Consider the following 20852-nt stretch of genomic DNA (forward strand, 5'->3'; position numbering starts at 1 on the left):
AGCTTGTGTTTCCTTTTAATTTTCTGTTTGGTTGATCTGTCCATTGGTGTAAGTGAGGTGTTAAAGTCCCCCACTATTATTGTGTTACTGTCGATTTCCTCTTTTATAGCTGTTAGCAGTTGCCTTATGTTGAGGTGCTCTTATGTTGGGTGCATATATGTTTATAGTTGTTATATTCTCCTGTTGGATTGATCCCTTGATCATTATGTAGTGTCCTTCCTTGTGTCTTGTAACATTCTTTATTTTAACATCTATTTTATCTGATATGAGTATTGCTACTCCAGCTTTCTTTTGATTTCCATTTGCATGGAATATCTTTTTCCATCCCCTCACTTTCAGTCTGTATGTGTCCCTAGCGGGGCTCTTGTAGACGGCATATACATGGGTCTTGTTTTTGTATCCCTTCAGCGAGCCTGTGTCTTTTGGTTGGACCATTTAATCCATTCACGTTTAAGGTAATTATCGATATGTATGTTCCTATTACCATTTTCTTAATTTGGGGGGGTTTGTTTTTGTAGGTCCTTTTCTTCTCTTCTGTTTCCACTTAGAGAAGTTCCTTTAGTTGTAGAGCTGGTTGTAGAGCTGGTTTGGTGGTGCTGAATTCTCTTAGATTTTGCTTGTCTATAAACCTTTTGATTTCTCCGTCAAATCTGAATGAGATACTTGTTGGGTAGAATAATCTTGGTTGTAGGTTCTTCCATTTGATCACTTTAAATATATCATGCCGCTCCCTCTGGCTTGTAGAGCTTCTGCTGAGAAATCAGCTGTTAACCTTAGAGTTCCATTGTATGTTATTTGTCATTTTTCCCTTATTGCTTTCAATAATTTTTCTTTGTCTTTAATTTTTGTCAGTTTGATTACTATGTGTCTTGGTGTGTTTCTCCTTGGGTTTGTCCTGCCTGGGACTCTCTGTGCTTCCTGGACTTGGGTGGCTATTTCCTTTCCCATGTTAGGGAAGTTTTCGACTATAATCTCTTAAAATATTTTCTCAGGTGTTTTCTGTCTCTCTTCTCCTTCTGGGACCCCTGTAATGCAAATGTTGTTGTGTTTAATGTTGTCCCAGAGGTCTCTTAGGCTGTCTTCGTTTCTTTTCATTCTTTTTTCTTTATTCTGTTCCACGGCAGTGAATTCCACCATTCTGTCTTCCAGGTCACTTTTCCATTCTTTTGCCTCAGTTATCCTGCTATTGATCCCTTCTAGTGTATTTTTCATTTCAGTTATTGTATTGTCCATTTCTGTTTGTTTGTTCCTTAAATCTCCTAGGTCTTTGTTAAACATTTCTTGAGTCTTCTCGATCTTTGCCTTCATTCTTTTTCTGAGGTCCTGGATCATCTTTACTATCATTATTCTGAATTCTTTTTCTGGAAGGTTTCCTATCTCCGCTTCATTTAGTTGTTTTTCTGGGGTTTTATCTTGTTGCTTCATCTGGTACATAGCCCTCTGTGTTTTCATCTTGTCTATCTTTCTGTGAATGTGGTTTTTGTTCTACAAGCTGCAGGATTGTAGTTCTTGTTGCTTCTGCTGTCTGCCCTCTCATAGCTTTCAGTTTAATAGGATGCTTACTGTGTCCTCTGGGAGAAGCATTTCTTCTTTTGAAACTAGGATCTCTAGACCCACAGTCCTAAAGTTGTGGAGGTGGGAAGCACAGATTGCCCAGGTGGTCCCTGGGAATGACAGTAAGCAAGGCTGTTTCTCCTTTTACCCCGTGGTTCCCAGACTCATGTAGTCTAGCAGTTGGGAACATGGTACTCTATAACGGCCATGAATTTAGGGTATGTACTGTGCCCCACTCTCGCAGGGTATCATCTCTAAGCTGTTGCTCAGCTCTTCTTCAAAGCTCTTTCACTGGGTTTTTCAGTAGTGACACTATTGACATTTTAGGCTGCATAATTGTTTGTTGTAGGGCCAAGAATGTGCCCCTTTTGAGAACTGCTCTCCCAGGCTGGCAGCTCTGGCACGCTGTGTGGTAGGAACAGTGGAGCCGTGATCCTGTGCCCGTCCTGCACCTGTGCCCTGTGAGCCCTGTACAGTGGTATTGGCTGAGTCCTGTGGGCAGGAAAGGCAAGCCCATGCTTAGAGTATGAGTCACTTCCAGGCAAGAGGAGTTGCTGCCCATTCCCAGGTGGAAGGGATCCAGTGTAGTCAACTTCTCACCAAGTGGCTGGTTAGTCTCAGGAGATGGTCGTGTTATGAGGATCTCAGTGTTGGCCTCTGTTGCTGTCAGGATAGACTTTCAACCACAGCAGTGACTCAGTCAGCCTTGGTGAGTAGAAGCCCCTGATATTGGATCTGGGCAGAGCCTCTATCTCTCCCGCCCACTACTCCTGCTACAAGCCGTTATGCCATCACTGGGATGAAAGAGCCTGTTGAATCAACTGGCTAAATTGTTCTTTTGGTTGTTGTTGCTTCTTCTGTGTTGGATGCTCTCAGATGGAAGCATTAACGTACAATACAAAGATCTTCATACTTTGTGTCCCCTCCCATAGGTCCATCCACATGCCTCTTCCCCCCAGATCCTGTCTTCCACCTTCTAATCTTCTTCCTTTTAGGTCCCTAACCAACCAGTGAACCATCGTCCACTCTTTGAGTCTTTGTATATTCTTATCTTGGGCCACTTTTCCATGTAAAGTGGGTAACCAGCTGTGCCACCTGCAGCGTACTCACTGGGACGATGGCTCCTCATCAGTGTCTTCCAGGGCCATCCCTGGGTGCGGCTGTAATGCATCATTTTCACCCCGTACATACTACAAGGCAAATCATCCATGAAGCAAGCCCATCCTTTATCCTCCTCCAAAAGCCTCCTTGTAGCCGTGTGCATGAGCCAGTGGAGAAGTAGAACATTATGTGCTGGTGCAACAGTGGAAATGATGGGGGTCTGGGTTTCCTGTTTGCGCAGCTGACTTGTGCCCTCTGGCCTTGCGCATGTCCAATGCTGGTGTATCTCTTACGTCCTACAGTGGATTGCTCTTGAGCTTCGTGACCTTATGACTTGGTGAAGCTAGCAGGTCCCAGTTCATAATGGGCAGTTCTTGATACATGGTCATTTGATGTCCCATGGTTAGAAGCTCTGTCTCTGCCGGGGTGTAGCATCTAGGAGCTGATTTCAAATGGTGTGTGGTTCTTCACTACAGATGGCGTGGCCTTGCTCCAGAACCCTAGCAGTCTCCATTGTGATCTCCCACTGGGAGCCCACTGTAACTTCCCCTGGCTTCTCTGTACACTGAGGAGGCCTTTAGTACCATAGTTTACAGGGAGGTGTGCCCACGTGGTGGAGGGCTGCTTACCCTGCTGCCTGTATCTATCGCAGAGCTCGTTTTTGCTCTTGCCCCTCACAGACCTTGCATCCTTTTATATCGCTGGGTAAATGGCTCTGAGCATTATTCCCAAGTGTGGAATACGCTGCATCTAGGACCTGAAGAAGCCTATCAGGCAGTGTGCTTCCTTCTTAGTGGTGAGAGGTACGAGATGCCGTAAGTTGATCTTTACTTTGGAGAGGCTGTCCCAGAGCTCCAGGTCACTTGACCCCTAAACTCCTCCCTGATGTGGTGTGCTCTCACAACTCATGAGGTTTATCTTTTACCCGCTGGGGTGCATATATCTCCCAAGGCCTCCAGTGTACTTGCCCTTTAGCGCTCACCAGGTGACAGCAGCAACGTGTCATTGATGTAGTGGACCAATGAGATTATACAGAGTATCCAAACAGTCTGGTTTTCTTTGAATATCTTATGACAGGGTGGGGGAGTTAACACGGCCCTGAGGCAGGTGGTAAGGCGCACTCTGGTCTGTCCTGTGCGGCCGCGAGCTGCTTCTCATCCTCCTTGCTCTGTGGATGGCAGAGAATGAGCTCGCCAGGCCTGTGGCCCCGTCCAGACACCTGAGGCTCTGCTGATACGCTTCAGCAGACTTCCCACATCTGCCACAGCCGGTACAGCGGGGCTTCTACTTGGCTGAGTTTGTGGTGGTCTGCTACCATCTGCCAGAATCCATTTGGATTTTGTGAAGGCCAGACTCAGTGGAGACATGATGGGACCGTCAGCTCTAGTATTAGTCAGGGTTCTCCAGAGAAACAGGACCAATAGGATATATAGAGAAAGATGTATTTTAGGGAATTAACTCACAGAGTTGTGAGGGTTGGCAAGTTTGAAATTTGCAGGGCAAGCCAGCAGGCCGGAGACCCAGGGAAGAGCGTGTTGTACTCTTGAGCCCGAGGGCAATCTGGAGGCAGACTTCCTTCTTCCTCAGGAAACTTTAGTCTTTTTTCATAAGGCCTTCAACTGACTGGATGAGGCCCATCCATGTTAACGGGGGTCATCTGCTACTCAAAGTCTACTGGCTTAAAAAGATACCTTTGCAGTAACATCTGGACTAAAGTTTAACCAAGCAACTAGGCCCTATAGCCTAGCCAAGTTGACATACAAAATTGAACATCACACCCCTGCATCCTGCAGGCCTATAGGTGGCATTAATCTCTGCCATTCCTCCTGTGATGTGGTTTTGTTTTTTCATTACTCTTTTGGCCAGGGGGTGAGAACGGCAGCTTCAGAGGCTTCCACTTGGCCTTCTACACTGTGATAGCTCTAAAATGCTGTCTGAGAATGTGCTTTCCAGGACCACTCTTGGTACCAGTTGTGTAGGATCAGGATTGGGGAGATTAGAAACAAAGACTCCATCTGATCCTGTGATGGCACTGTGGAGCTCGATGGCCCTTCCTAGCTGTCCCCACTTGGGGCAAAGAGACCAGGCCTCTGTCCTCCTGCATTTTCCAGTCTTTGGATACAGGCAGCTCCCTTTGCCTGAGGACAGTTGCGGGAGGGACTCTGAGGGAGGGAGTCAGCCAACTTTCCCAGCAGCTGGCAGAATGAGTACCTTGCCCCAAAGCCAGGATGTGGTCGGTGCAACGCAGCATCCACTATCATATGCCCATATCTGCTTTTTTAAAACATCAGCCTTATTGAGATATAATTTACATACTGTAAAATTCGGTGGTTTTTAGTCTGTTTACACAGTTGTGCAACCATCACCACAGTCTAGTTTTACAACATTTTCATCACTCCAAAAAGCAACCCCATGCCCAGTAGCAGTACCTAGCTTCCCCTCCCGGCAGGCAGCCACTAATCTACTTTCTGACTCCGCGGATTTGCCTCTTCTAGATACTTCCTGTAAATAGAATCATAGAACATGTGGTCTTTTCCATGTCTGCTTTTAAAATGCAATTTGACTCATAATTTAACTGAATGCTTTCACTTTTGTGTTTTAATGAGAATTGAAGAGTAAGGATAATTAAAATTTTGCAATTTATTTGAACATGTCACCTAATATTTTGTCTTGGAACACATGCTTTCAAACAAAAACTCCAGTGCATTCTTTTCCTCAAGAGAAAGCAGTGGCAAATAACTGTTTTCTAATTCCTCATATTACTCAGCCATTTTGGCATCTCTAAAATTCCTGGAAGTCTCATAGGTAAAGCCTTGAAATATAAGATCCTAGTGACTAATCTCAATACTTGGCCCCAAAATATGAGTCTATAAATGTCATTTCTAGCATCTTTTACAGAAATATTCACATTTTTTGTCATTTATCTAGCCAGAGCTAAGTGGAGGTTGAATCCTGTGAATTTAGGACCATCTCCATGATAAATATGAAATATTTAGGTTAAAAAAACCTTCACCTTATTGAAGCCACTATATAATAGCATTTTCTTCTTTTTTGCATAGATTTATAGATAAAACTAGAAAATCTAGACATTGGCATATACTCAGTAAATATTTGTTGAATGAAAAAGTGGTAGAATGAATGAATTCTAATTATTAAGAAAGTTGGTCATATCTGGAAAATCCAAATCTAAAATTTAATACATTCACGTATCTATTCTTTTTTCTTACTGTTCTCTTAAAGTTAAAACCTAAACGCTTGTTGAAAGAATACAAGACAGATTCTTACTGGGAGAATAATGTGATGAGCTGCTGAGGGCAGTGGTACTGCTTTTCACCTTGGCAGGGAGTCATGTTTACATGATTTTGGAAAAATTTAGTTCCATGACGTAAAATATATTAGACTAGGAGTTAGGGAAGCTGGGTGTGGGCTTAGCTCTATGGATAACTTTTGATTCACAGGTTTCCAAGTAAAGTCTAATGCATAGTTTTATATATGCTTTATTTCTGTATTTTTCTTTAAATTTGATGTATTTTAGAATACACTGGGAACAGAAACCATTGGTATAACTTACTGCTGTTTAAGAAATAATGACAACTAAGCTTTATTGGTGCAGTTATTTATCCTCTTATTCAACCGATGTTTTTTGAGTACTTACTATGTGCCACGGGATTAAAAGTAAATAAAGATTAGTCTCTGTCATCAGTTTATTCCTACAGTTTATGAAATACAGCATGGTACATAAAAGGCCCTACAGACAGGAGACGCGAATTTAGATCCCACTCTCTGATTGGCTGCATGTTACTGGCTATGTTACTTTGTGCCCCTGTGTTTAAAATGAGTACATGGGGAACTTCCCTGGTGGCACGGAGGTTAAGAATCCACCTGCCAATGCAGGGGACACGGGTTCAAGCCCTGGTCTGGGAAGATCCCACATGCCGTGGAGCAACTAAGCCCGGGGGCCACAACTACTGAGCCTGCGCTCTAGAGCCCATGAGCCACAACTGCAGAGACCACATGTCACAACTACTGAAGCCCGCGCGCCTAGAGCCCATGCTCCACAACAAGAGAAGCCACCGCAATGAGAAGCCCACGCACCGCAACGAAGAGTAGCCCCCGCTCGCCGCAACTAGAGAAAGCCCGCGCGCAGCAACGAAGACCCAACACAGCCAAAAATAAATAAATAAATAAATAAATAAATAAAATTTAAATAAATAAATAAAAGAAAATGAGTACTTGGGTGAGCCGGTGTGTCGATGAATTTTAGCTGAAATTTTACTTTCTTTAACTACCGGATTTAGAACAAATAGAAATTTTAAAACTGAGAGTCAAAAATTGATTCTTGAAAGAAATTTCTATTCTTAAGTACAAGTAGAATATCATAGGAAAAGAATTAACTTGTTCGAAGGAACTTAGAATCCTTAACACCTAGGCATTCAGTTTCAGAAAGGAGAAAGTCTCCTTAGCACCTGCCTAGTCTACTAGGTGTGAGTTCATATATGTTCATGTGGTTTTAAGGAGAAGCCATGTGCTTTGAATATTTATAGAATTCAAAGCACTTTCCATAGACGTCATCTTTTTTTTTTCCTTAGATCGATAAAAGCCCAGAAGGACAGTTCACTCAACTAATGACATTGCCCAAAACCTTACAGCAACAAATAAATCATATTATGGACCCTCCTGGAAAAAACAGAGATGTGGAAGAAACTTTATTGCAAGTGGCTCATGACCCCGACTGTGGAGACGTGGTGCGTCTAGGTACGTGCATGAATCTGACGGGGAGGAAGTGTTGGCTGGAGGGGGTCGGGGGGAGCAAACTTTGTGGCTGAGACGGGTTCTCTATTCTTTCTTGCCTAGTGAGATGGAGAGAGAGATTTCCTCTCAGAATAAGAAAGCACTAACAGTCTGGGGGTTTTCCCAACCTAAATTCTTGTTTGTTTGAAGTAGGGTGCCGAAAGTACTTCTATTTTCAGATCCCTGGGTCCTAAATCACTGGCACAGAGGGAAACAATGATTCTTTTGGTCCCAAGGGCATAATGTTTAGAAGTTATTTCAAAGACATGTGTTTGTTCCTCACGGTGGTCTGAGGAGGATGGAGACTGGTGATTTTTTTTTTTTTTGCGGTACGCGGGCCTCTCACTGTTGTGGCCTCTCCCGTTGCGGAGCACAGACTCCGGACGCGCAGGCTCAGCGGCCATGGCTCACAGGCCCAGCCGCTCCGCGGCATGTGGGATCTTCCCGGACCGGGGCACGAACCCGCGTCCCCTGCATCGGCAGGCGGACCCTCAACCACTGCGCCACCAGGGAAGCCCGAGACTGGTGACATTTTTAATGCTTTTATAACATCAAGAACACCACTCTCCTTGGCCGACGCCCCCTCGGTGTGGCTCCTGTGTGCACAGTAGGTCTGCTCCAACATGGCCCCTGTTCCTCACGTCATCCCCAATGTGGACCAAAAATCTGAGCCTGATCTTCAGAGACTTGCTGCCTTTTGAGGTGTTACAGGTAATTTACAAGGTCAGTCAGCAAGTAAGGAAATCATGAAATTGAAAATGATGAAAAAAAAAAAAAAGAAAAGAAAATGATGCCCTCCCTCAGATGAGTGCACCGTTTACTGTTGAGTACGTATTTGCTGAGCTTCCCCAGGGAGCAGGCTGGCCACCTGGCAGGATGCAAGTCACAGTGACGGTGTCACATGGAGACACCTGCCCGTCGGGCAGAGCGGAGCATGTTCCTAGGGTGCCGGCTACCTCTTCTGAAGATACATGTGGAGGCGTGTCTTTTCTGGTCATGGTGTGAGTCCTTCTGCCTTTCTGTGGGCCTGAAGGACTGTCCTGCTGTCCTCACCGAGGAGTCCTCTGAGTGATTTCAGAATAAGTTTTCCTCCTAGGCAGAAACGTTTGGTGTTTTTTTCCCCAATCTTTCCACATCTTGGAATTGAGAGCCAGCAGACTTAAGCAGATTTAAAGTGAAAAAAATGACCTTCAAGGGTCACCTAACCCACTGGTTGTAAGATGAGGCGTCCCAGACCCAGAGTGGGGAGGTCATTTGCTTGTGTTCACACAGCTGGTCAGCGACACAGCTGGTCGTTGACACAGCTGGCAGCTCCAGTCTCCTGGACCTCGATCCTGATACTCTTTTCACTGTCACTCTGACACCAGAGATAGATTTGCTGGTTTTATTGGATAGCTGGAAAGAATATTTAGTTTCAAGTTTTAAAAGTGTTAGGATGACTCACATCTGGCTTTTTTGGCATTGTTATTGTTTTTTTCTCACAGGGCTCTCAGCAATCGTGAGACCTTCCAGTATGAGACAGAGCACCAAAGGCATTTTCACTGCTGGTAAGAATTGTTAAAAATCCACACTTAACGTACCTGCTGGATTGAGCAGCCTCAGTGCTCCTGGTTAAAATGTAAAGCTTTATCTGTATCCTGCAACTACTTGCGAAATGCTGAATTTTGATGGTCATAACCTAGGACACGGCAGTAACATATAGACAGGCAGATGGCGCTGTAATCCGGAGTCTGAGGTGCTGCTGGGAGGATTTGCTGCCCCTCTGCGTTTTCCCAGTTACTCCTTATGTGCAGGTTTCCCCTTGCGTTTTTATATCTGTGGGAGTTACACATGATATTGTTGCAAAAACAGCAGTACCTTGCCCTCCCCGCCGGCCAGTGTTCCTCTCCAGAGACAACTACTGCTGACTCTCCTGGTGGGTTATTTTTGTTTTCACTGCTGTTTCTCTGGGTAATGAGCTTATATTGCTGCTTCTCTCCTTTTAATTTTAGGCATCGTCTGTGGACTTCTCACTCTAGCAGATTAGAATTCAACTGCCCCCACCAACGCGCACACACACACCCCCGCACCCATCCCTCTGTGTTCCAAATATGGTTGTGCCGTAGCTTTAGTGAAGCCAATCTTGAGTTTCCATTGTCTGACTGTGTTACTGTGATTCATAGCTGAGCCATGTGATACACTTCTCCTTGCCTTCACAGCTTTCTTTTCCCACAGAGGCTGTCGTCACCTGTCTCATGTGAGGAACCCTGTTTCCTGTATCTGGTGTCTTTGATTTTTGTGGCGCACAGCCTCATCATTTTGGTGAAGCGCACCATCCGGGAACTTCGTGGGAAAGGGGGCAGAGGAGGCAGATTTGGAGCCCATGTGTGGCCAAGTGTATCTTTAGTCCACCCTCACGCCTGACTGAGGCTTAGGCTGGAGATGATTAGAAATAGTTGTCCTTTAGAATTTTGATACCGTTGCTTCGATTATCTTCTCACTTCTAGGAAGTTCTGATTCTTAATCCTTTGTGTATGTTCTTTGTGGAAGGCTTTTAGGTCTTCTTTTAACCCCAGGGCTCTGAAGTTTCTCAGTGGTGTGTTTCGATGTGAGTCTGTTTTTATCTGTTACACTGAATACTCATTACCCTTCAGTTTGGAAACTCAGAGTATAAGAATATAGGAAAAATTTATTGTATTCGCTCTTCCCATCTGTTTTCTCTCTTCTCTTTCTGGAACGCCTTTTATTCAAACATTGGACCTCCTAGACTGGTCCTTTGGTTTTCTTTCTTTCGTGTCCTCTTTGTCCTTTTTTTTTTTTTTTCTGCGGTACGCGGGCCTCTCACTGTTGTGGCCTCTCCCGTTGTGGAGCACAGGCTCCAGACGCACAGGCTCAGCGGCCATGGCTCACGGGCCCAGCCGCTCCGCGGCATGTGGGATCTTCCCGGACTGGAGCACGAACCCATGTCCCCTGCAGCGGCAGGCAGACTCTCAACCACTGCGCCACCAGGGAAGCCCGATCTCTTTGTCCTTTTGCTTTGCTTTCTCCACTTGAGTTTCCATTGAGTTGTTTTATTTTTGTTATTTTAATTTCTAGGAGCTCTTCTCTTTTTTTGTTCTCTGAATATTCCTTCTTTTTTAAATTTAAAACATCCTGTTCTTGTGTTATGGGCTTAAACATTGGAACATATCTTTGGATATTGCCAAGTTGCCAAAGTGGTTTATCATTTTATCATCCCACTAGGGGTAAACGAAAGTTCTTGTTTCTCCCCATTCTTTCCAACACTTGGTATTGTCTGATGACGGACTTTTCCAGTTCAGTGTCTCTTTATGCAGCTGTCTACTGAGCATCCCTTATGTGCTCGCCACGCAGGATACAGGGTGAACCCTGTACCATCCTGCCTTCAGAGGCTTCATCATCTAGAAGGGGAGACGGACACATAAATAGAAGTTTGCATTACTAGGGATAAATGGCACAGAGGGAACCTGAAGAAGGGAGTGGTCTTTCAGCCTGATTCTGATCCCTGGCCTGAGATTGCCAGGGAGCTGCACGATCACACCTCTTAAGGCCTCGCTTCGGTTGCCTGGGGACACAGCCAAATGTTGCCCTCCTGAATCTTTGGGAAGATTCAGCCCGTCCACAAAGGTTTAGTAGCACGTGCGCCAAACCTACTCAGCTGAAGATTGCTCTGCCACTCAGGGGTGCATAGCTTTGCATTTCCAATTAAGACATTTATTTAATCTGTTTTCTTGCTGAGTTCTCCTGGCAAGGCTGAAGATGAGGTACTTTTGTTTGCTTGGGTGGCTCAGGCTATTAATCTGTGTTTTGCATGATTGCAACTCCCTTACCATAATCCTTGGGTGAGGCTGGATGCTTTGGGTTTTTTTATTTTTGGCTTCCTGTGCTATAAGCAACTACTAGATTTATTGATTTTTTTTTTTTTTAGTTGTGATAATGGTGGTGTTACGGGGTTAAAAAATCATTTTCTTGTGGAAATACATACTAACATATTTACAGATGAAATGACAGAATGTCTGAGAATTGCTTCAAAAGAAAACATGTTGGAGGGAAGTGGGTAAGGGTGGGGATGACTCGAGATTGGCTATGAGTTGATACATTGTTGAAGCTGGTGAACATACATGGGAACATAATATGCCATTCTTTTATAAGCTTGAATTCATCTCTAATAAAAGGTTTTTAAAAATCCACCCTCATCATCTCTATTTTTTTTTTTTTTTGGCTGCATTGGGTCTTTGTTGCTGTGCATGGGCTTTCTCTAATTGTGGCGAGCAGGGGCTACTCTTCGTTGCAGTGCGCGGGCTTCTCAATGCGGTGGCTTCTCCTGTTGCAGAGCACGGGCTCTAGGCATGCGGGCTTCAGTAGTTGTGGCGTGTGGGCTCAGTAGTTGTGGTGCACGGGCTTCCTTGCTCCACGGCACGTGGAATCTTCCTGGACCAGGGCTCAAACCCATGTCCCCTGCATTGGCAGGCAGATTCTTAACCACTGTACCACCAGGGAAGTTCCATCCACCGTCATCATCTCTTGACACGTCAACCTGAAATGGATCTTTGGTCCTCTTTCCTCTTGTTCTTCCTGGTTGCCAGCAGAGGGCAGTGGGTATCATCTCATGGAACCCGCAGCCCAGATTTCCTTGTGGCGGTGGAGTGCCCAGTGCTGCCTCCTCTGAGTGCTCACTAATTTTCTCCCTTCCCCTCTAAAGATGTCTCATTGGATTGTGGAACCAGAGGGACAGAATGTCTGCAGCCTGCTCTGAGGTTGCAGGAATTGTGGAAGGTGATGCGCGTTCCTTCAGATTTCGCTGGGTTTGCTTACCCTGTGCCCTGGCTTCTCTGGTTTCTGGTGGTTGAGGGCTGTGATGCAGGTGGCCCAGGCCAAGGGCAGGGGTTTGTGAGCCTCAGAGATTAGGGTTCGAACTCCAGCTTAACTACTGTGACTTGGGTAAGTTACCTAATTTTTCTTAGTTTTAATTTCATAGGGATAATTATGCCTGCCTCACTGGGTTGCGAAAATTACATCTTAAGACATATAAGAGCACCAGCACTGTGCCTGGTCTTTCCTCTTTGGTATCATTACCTAAAAGCTTCCTGCCGTCTCTTTAGAACATGCCTCCTTGCATTTTCCTATTCAACTAGCAGTAGCCCCGTCACTAGGTCTCCAGCTGGAGTAAACTAGCAACCGTAGGCCCTGAGTGGCTGGTTTACTCTTTCTCTGTCCTCTAACTTCACAGCGTCAGAACCTCTCTCTCCTGTGCGCTGCTCTTCGGAAGTCCTCTGGATGTGGCCATAATTGCTGTTGTTCTGCCTGGCTTGTGCTGGGTGCATCTTCCTGAAATCTCCCAAGTTCTGCCTCTGGTCAGGTTTTCAGCCAGCTGATGTATCACCTGCAGAGTGAGAAAATCCCAGGTTATTTGGTTGCACTTTTCCTCCTTTGTAGCCCTTATCACTCCTCCCCTCTGCAACCAGCCACTCGTAGTGGGGGTAAAAAGGAAGGGTCTCCTTAGCTAGTGAATAACCTTTATATTCAAATATTGTTAAATTCAGAGAGAGCGAAGCTAAGATGGTGATAAGAAGGCCTTGGCTCAGAGTTGTACTTCACGTGTTCGCTCTGTAACCTTGGTGTGTTAACAGCCCTTCTTCCTTGAAATGGAGGGGATACTAATACCCAACTCGTGGCATGTTGTGAGAGTGTCCAGTATGTACCCAGTACCTAGCAGGTGCTTTATAAACTTGAGTGAGTCTAGATCTAAGTATCAGTCTCTTCCTGGAAGAGATGGAAGCCAGGCTCTGTGTCAGCCCAAAGGGTTGCCCTTTCTAATGAACTGTGTTGGGCGACACGGCAGGTGTCCTCATGTGGTCTGACACTCTGTCTGTGTTAGTTCCCTGAAATTCCCCTACCATCAGATATACCCATGTTCCAAGGTGAGTACAGAACTACTTCCAAAACCAAACACTGTTTTTCCCTTTAGCCTGGGAGTCGGTTACTGGCAAGATAATACTGACTTCTTAGACTGTGCTGTTAATGGAGCAGCGGTTTTTATCCGGGTCTCGGGGCAGCGGCTGCAGCCAGGCAGCTCGGGAGGGCAGGAGACTGTTTAGCCTCCCGGTCCTTGCCTGCGCCGCCCTGCAGGGCAGCAGCACACCGCATCACGGCTCAGCCCGGCCAAGCAAACATCACGTTCTGATCAGCCACAGCCGTTTATGTGTCTAACCTGAATGAGTAGAGAGGAGTGGAACTCTTTGAATCTTTGCGGGACGGCGGCGGGGAGCTTGGGGAGAAATGGGTCAGGGGCTTAGCAGTTAGACTGAGAAGCAAGCAGGAGCCAGACAGGGGAAGGCCTGTAAAAGCCTGAAGGGGAATCCAGAGTTTCACTGAGGGGAGAGGGAAGCCGCTGAAGGATTGTCGAAAGACTGCTGTAGCGAGAGGATAGAGAGCAGCTTGGAGGGAGGTGACGCTGTTGCTTGGGAAACTGATCGACTGCGGCTGCAGCCCGCCAGGTGAGGAGGCCTGGCCGCCCTGACTCAGGGTTTTGCAGGAGAGGCAGAGGAGAGATGCAGGCAATACTTGGAAGACGCATCCCCAGGTCTTGGTGATGGGAGGGATTTGGGCAGTGAAGCAGAGAGGAGTCAGAGAAGCTCCCAGGTTTCTGGCTTGGGGAGCGGAGGTGGAGGTGCCTTTCCTGGGGTGAGGGAACGTAGGGGAGGATGACAAGTTTAATCTTTGAAATATTGCTTTATTTTCCCCCACCTGACTTTCTGGTCAATCAGAATTCACTTTGGAGTCAAATACCTATTTACCTCTGTAGCTTCAAAAGATTCAACTTAAACAAGACAGGTTTAGTCTTGTTCCTAAAAAGATTCCGGCACGCCTCGGCCGGTCCTTACCAGCCCTTTCCTGAAAGTGATAGAATGTATCATTGATTATCTTCTCCTTCTCATCTCTTATAACTGAAACATTTTATCCCCATTTTTTGGTACCTACATGTTTCAATAAGAAGAACACATGATAATAAAGATTTTTCTGGTGATGTATTTATCACTTAAACCTGAAAGTTTTAAAAATAAAACTGCCTCAGAAAAGATTTTCTTTGTAGATATAGCTAACTGTGGTTGGAAATTAATTGGAAGAATGTTTGGGGCTCGCTGATTTTCTCTCCTAAATATCTGAAATATAGGATTATGGGAAGGTAGAGACCTCTCACAACCTGGTCTCATCTCTGCCTCACATTGTTTCCTGGAGCATTTTGTCTGTCACTGGACCTATCAGTTTAAGGTCACGCAGGGAATTCATAGTATTACATATGTAGTGATTTTGCTGTAGGTAACATGAAACATACTGGGAATCAACGGAAGAAAAACCTTAGGAGCCATGTATTAGAGTAGATTTCCGTTTGCTTCCAAAACAAAATCCTGACTTTGGTTACTAATCAGTGTTCATAACGACCAGCTTTAGGTAAATAAGGATCTGCCTAAACAGAATGTCGCTAAGGAGATGTTTGTACCTTTATCCGCTGGGGAAGGAGCAAAGTCAACAATGATGGTTCTTAGAGTAGAGTTTCTCTCTTAGCAGGCTGTCTTCTTTCAAGACGCATTCTAGATGCAGACTTCCTAAGTCACCATCATCTTTAGAAAGGAAGCAGAAACCACACAAAAGCTCAGTGTCGGCCAAGTAGAAGTCTGTGGATTATAAACTCTGTGAGGGCAGAGACCAGGGCTGTTGTTCATACCGGTGTCCCGAACAACTAGCTCCGTGTCCCGTATGTGTTGGTGCCCAAGAAATGCCTGTTCAGTGTATCTCAGTGACTGAATAAATGGAAGATTCTGAATTTTCTGGTAGTAGGGAAAGTCTCCATATATACAGAAAAGTACACAAATCATAAATTCGGTGAATTTTCACAAAGTGAACAGACTCGTGAACCCAGTACCCAGATGAAGAACTAGAATAGGGCCAGTTCCCCCAGAACCCCACTGTGCCCCGTCCAGTCACTGCTCCTCCCAGAGTGCCTACTGTCCTGACCTCTAATGCCATGCTTCTGTTTTGCCCATTTTTGAACTTCATATAAATACGTACTCTCTCATGTCTTTCACTCCTTGTAACAGCAGTGAGATTCCTCGTGGTGTTGGGAGTAGTCCGTTTATTCTCATTGCAGCTCATCCATCGTCTGACTAGAGCACAGTTCATCCCTTCTACTGTTGATGATCTCCCGGGTTGTTTCCAGTTTGGGGCTATTTCAAAGAGTCCTGCTATGCGTGTTTTGGTACCTGTCTTCGAGCGAGCGTAGGTATGCATTTCTGTTAGGTTTTCAGTTGCGGGTGGAATTACTGTATCATAAAGTGTGTGAATGTCCAGTTGTGGTAGATGCTACCTAACGAGTGTCTAGGTTACACTCCAAGCAGCAGAGTTCCTGCTGCAGCACCTCCGTGACCAGTGCTTGATAGCAGGTCTTTTTCTTTTTAGGCCCTCTGGTAGGTGAGTAGACGTATCATATTGGAGTTTTAACGTGCACTTTCCTGATGACCGATAAAGTTGAGCGTTTGTTCACATGCTTACATGGTCGGAGATCCTCTTTTGTGAAGTACCTATTCTACTTTTGCTCATTTTTCTTTTGAATTGTCTGCCTTTTTTTTTTTTTTTTTTACACTGAAATCTCTGTATAGTGTGGATACAGGTCCTTCGTTGGACAAGTGGAATGCAAAAGTCCCCCACTCTAGGGCTTGTCGTCTCAGTGTCTTAATGGTGTCTTTTGATGAAAAGTGCTTAATCTTACTTAGTCCAGTTTATCAGTTTTGTCCTGTAAGGTTAGCAGCTTTTTGTGTCCTGTTTAGGAAATATTGCCTACTCCAAGTTCATGAAGTTTTGTCCTCCACCTTTGTTGCAACTAGAGTATTAAGACAGGATCCTTCCTTCTAATCTCTTGGTTCTTAACCTTTTGAAAATCCTGGCTCCCAGTGAGACTCTGACTAAAACTCTGGGCCCTCTGCACAGACATGCACACGTGCGCACACTCAGCAAACCTCCCTGCAGCTTCAGGGAGTTCTCAGACTGAGGCCTGTCTGTTGGCCCCTCTTTGGAGAACCCGTAACCTAGTCCAACCTGTCAGTTTGCAGATGAGGAAGTCGATGCCCAGAGACGGGGAGTCTCCCTGTCCCCAGCGGGGACTAGCATTCCGCTCTCCTGACTCCCATTCCAGTGCCCTTGCCAGATCCGTCCCCGGCTGCAGCCGTCCTGAGAATATGTCTCCGGCAGAGCTGTTGAGGGGAGAGACTTCTTAATTAAGGGAGGTTTCTATCCACTAGCAGCAAAACATGGCTCCACAATGCCGCTCGTGGACTGTGGTGTATTTACCGTACATGTTAAGCTCCCCAGAGTCTGTGAGGAAGGCGTGTGAAGCTGCGCTGGGACTCATTATGGTCGATGCCTCTTCCTCTCGCTGTGACTCAGTGCCCTGGAGTTGCCGCGTTGACCCTTACTGTGTGTAGCTACCTTGGTGTCTTGGTCGGTTCTGCCTGGAATTTTAAAAAGCACCTTACGTAATAAGATTCCAGTCCCAGTGCTCGAGTGGGTGAGGTTTACCAGAGTGGTTGCTCCAGGGAGAAAATTAAAACGGGTGGAGGCAGGAAAAGGAGCTCTGAGTTTCTTGACGAGTCTCGGTTTGCAGGAGTCAGTCAGTGGACAAGCGAGGCCACAGCTTCTAGAAGCATTCACTAATGACTTTATCGGTGCCCTGCCTTTTTACCTGACGCTGCCTGCAGTGGCGTCGTAAAAGGTCCTAAGTGCATGAGGCGGCCTACAGGTAACATGATCAGGTATTTTTGAGAGCACTTACACGCCAGTGCTCAGAGCCTCCGGAACCAGTCCTGTTATACCTTGTGAGCGGTGCCCACACTACAGGTCACACCTGCAGCGCAGACCACGGTCTGGATCCCAGGGTGAAAAAGACTGTTCGGATCTTTGGGCCACACCCTGAAACACAGACTGAATGATCTCATCCTCAGCACAAAGAAGGTCAAGCCCGTAACACCGTCTGCAAATGGGATCCTGTGAGTCCCGACAGACAGCAGCACCCCGCTTAGTCCATGCCGTCGGACTTCTTTCCCGTAAACTCCCCCGAGAGCCTCTCCTCTGGTTTCATCAGGCATTGTGACTCAGTAGATGGGGTGCTGGGAGGGCAGGTGTCTGAACAAGGTGCATCTGTTCCATCACTGCAGGTGTTTACTGAGCACCTGCTGTGTGCCGGGTGCCGCACTAAGTGATGGGGGACCCGGGATGAATAGGACAAGGTCCCTGTCCTCAAGGAGCTCCCGGTGTAGGCAGAGGGACAGGAGAGCACTGTGCAGTGTGGTGAGTGCTGAGCTGGGCGTCAGCACAGGCACCGTGGGACCAGGAGGAACAGTGGCTGAATCGGCTGGGGAGCCCGGTGCTTCCAGGGGAAAAATCTGAACGGGATCGCGGCGTCTACCAGGCAGGGTGTGGTGGGAACGCCCTTCACCGCGGGCAAACGGGCGTCACACGCAGGGACATGGCAGCAGTGCGCTGGGGGTGGTTGGGAGGCATCGGGGGCTAGAAAGGGGGCCAAGGACGCTCACTTACATACGGCGTCTTGTCTTTGCCTTCCTTTCTCCTCCTTTTTCAAAGAGCTGCTAAATTCAGAGGTTGCAGCATGCTCCTATCTGAAAGGACTCCCTTACCCCAGAAGCTTGGGTGCCTTTGGCATCCGTATCACTGCTTCAGCAGATGCGGAAATCAGTCTTCTCCCTCCCGTTGATCACGATGGCCCCCAGGGTCTCCTGGACCCTGTCAGGCCCCCAGGCTCTCCTGGAACCCCAGTCAGCCCATCGCTGTTCTACTCCAGAGATGAGTCTGATCCGAATACCACAGGACCTCCACTGAGCATCCCCTCAGTAAGCCTCAGTGTTCTTACTCTCTCTTCTTTTCTCTTTTAGGCCTGAAGAAATCAGTGATTTATAGTTCTCTAAAACTGCGTAAAATGTGGAAAGGATGGCTGAGAAAGACATCCTGATTTTGCTTGCTTTTATCTATGTTATGTGTAGCTGAATAAAATGATCCTTTTTGACAGAACAGCGTCTGTTACTCTGACCTATTTGGTTGAATTTGAAGAGGTCTTGGTTTGCATGATACTGTACTGGATTTTGGAAATGTATGCGTCAGACCTTTATCCGGGGGGGAACCAATACCTTTGAGGACTCAGCATGAGAAGAGTCCTCGTTACACACAGCACCATCTGGGCCCTGCTTTCCTGAGAGCTTCGGCTGTGGTCTGTTTGGCAACGAGGGTCGGAGGTCTAAGTGGCGGTGCACGCGCTGTGGACCGGCAGCCCCGTGCTAGGGCAGGAGCTTTGGCTCTGTCTGCCTCGGCTCCATCCGCTCACTCGGTTTTCTCCAGTGAGAGCTCCAGGCAGCATCTTCCTGGATCTGGGTGTTTAACATTTCTCCTTGTTCTCCATGAGGGTGTGTGGCAGTGACTCAAGTGAGGAACCTGCAACAGACCGGTGCAGAGCTTTCCCATGTAACAGGAGCATTTGGGGAGCAGGAAACGACAAAGGACTCATCAGCTCAAAGAACTGGAAAGTCAGAGGTTGGTGGGCTTCAGAGTTGGATTGATTTAGGGGGTTAACAGACCAATTTCTGTCCTTTCTCCATCCTTTGCCACATTGACATCACACTAAGGCCAGCTCTCCTCTTAACTCTGAGACCCCTGACAACAGCCTCAAGGGCTGTGTGCACCCCCATCTGCATCTGGGGAGACAGGGGGAGTTCCTTTCAGAAGCCCTCTTAGAAAAGCAACAGAACTGCAGCAGTTCCCAGCAAGCCTCTGTCTGGATTCCTGGGCCCTAATGGGTAACTTGCCCATCACTGCACCAGGAATGGCCAGGGGGAACCAGGCCAAGGAGCTTGGACCTGAGCCTGCCTCCCCTCCAGCTCATGGGCTGCAGGATGAGCTGACAGATGGATGGAAATGGGGGGATGGGGGGGAGGCAGCGTCTGTTCCCTCGCCTGGCACATCGTCTCTTCAGTCCAAGCTCAGGTTTTGTCTTTCTTTTCTTAGATTGTCTCTACCTCACCCTGTTTCCATTGCCCAGTGCTCTAGTGCAGACCCTTAGGTTCTTTTGAAAATTTGAACAATAGTTTTCTACTAATTTTTTCTACCTTTGGGTTCAGCTCATTCCAACCCAAAAGAGCTCAGGCTTAAGATATGACCAAACCAGGTTGAATCTTCGCTCCACTGCTGACTAGCTTTGTGACTGTGGGCAAGTTATTTAGTGTCTCTGAAGAGTTTTACCATCTCTGAAAAGGGAATAACAGTACAGACCTCCTTGGGCTGTAGTGAAGGTCCTGCAAGCCAAGTGTCCTATGTACTAGGACACTGCCTGGTAGCATTCAGTAAATGTCACTTCTGTCATTACTTTCTATTATTGTTTTTGTTACTGTTTTCTTCTGCACGTGTTTTTGTTTTATTGGGTCAGGTTCTTCCTCAAGAAGCTAAAATGATTCCCCACTGCTTGTGGGATAAAATAAGTATTTCTCATCAGCCTTGGTCAGTTTGGGCTGCCATGACAGATACCACACATTGGTTGGCTTATAAACAGCAGAAATTGATTTTTCACAGTTCTGGGGCCTGGAAGTCTGAGACCAGGGTTGCTGATATGGTCGGTTTCTGGTGAGAGCTTCTTCCTAGTTGCAGAGGCCTGTTTTCCCAGTGTCTTCTCTCACAGTGGAGCCAGCAGACCCAAAGCAAGGTCTCATGTTTCTTCTTATAAGGATACTAATCCCATTCATGAGGGTTCCACCCTCATGACCATGTTACCTGCCAAAGGCCCCACCTCTGAACATCATCACATTGGGGGTGGGGGTGGTGAGAGAATTCTGAGGGAACACAAACATTCAATCCATAACAAGATTATTCAAGACCTATAAGCTACAAAGTTGGTTCAAGATGGTGGAGTAGAAGAACGTGTGCTCACTCCCTCTTGCGAGAGCACTGGAATCACAACTAACTGCTGAACAGTCATCTATAGGAAGACACTGGAACTCACCAAAAAAGATACCCCACACGCAAAGACAAAGGAGAACCGCAGTGAGACGGTAGGAGGGGTGCAATCACAATAAAATCAAATCCCATAACCGCTGGGTGGGTGACTCACAGACTGGAGAACACTTATACCACAGAAGTCCACCCACTGGAGTGAAGGTTCTGAGCCCCACGTCAGACTCCCCAACCTGGGGATCTGGCGACAGGAGGAGGAATTCCCAGAGAATCAGACTGCGACGGCTAGCGGGATTTGATTGCAGGATTTCAGCAGGACTGGGGGAAACAGAGACTCCACTCTTGGAGGGCACACACAAAGTAGTGTGTGCATCGGGACCCAGGGGAAGGAGCAGTGACACCAT

At 46.6% G+C, this 20852-nt stretch overlaps 1 protein-coding gene across 4 annotated transcripts in view; it reads left to right on the plus strand.

Moving 5' to 3' along the window:
• TAMM41 (TAM41 mitochondrial translocator assembly and maintenance homolog) overlaps nt 1–18522 on the plus strand; it is a 55051-nt gene extending 36529 nt beyond the window's left edge. For 3 of the 4 annotated variants that reach the window (XM_060161155.1, XM_060161157.1, XM_060161156.1), the window contains 3 exons: nt 7245–7410; nt 8931–8993; nt 18387–18522. In XM_060161155.1, the coding sequence (XP_060017138.1) occupies nt 7245–7410; nt 8931–8993; nt 18387–18463 (306 nt within the window). In that variant the 3' untranslated portion in view covers nt 18464–18522. Of the gene's footprint in view, nt 1–7244; nt 7411–8930; nt 8994–15592; nt 15725–18386 lie in introns of all 4 variants that reach the window. The other variant, XR_009542694.1, reaches the window with a different exon arrangement.
• Nucleotides 18523–20852: the final 2330 nt, after the last annotated feature.

The sequence above is a fragment of the Lagenorhynchus albirostris genome, chromosome 10, assembly GCF_949774975.1.
Source record: "Lagenorhynchus albirostris chromosome 10, mLagAlb1.1, whole genome shotgun sequence".
Classification (NCBI taxonomy): Eukaryota; Metazoa; Chordata; class Mammalia; order Artiodactyla; family Delphinidae; genus Lagenorhynchus; species Lagenorhynchus albirostris.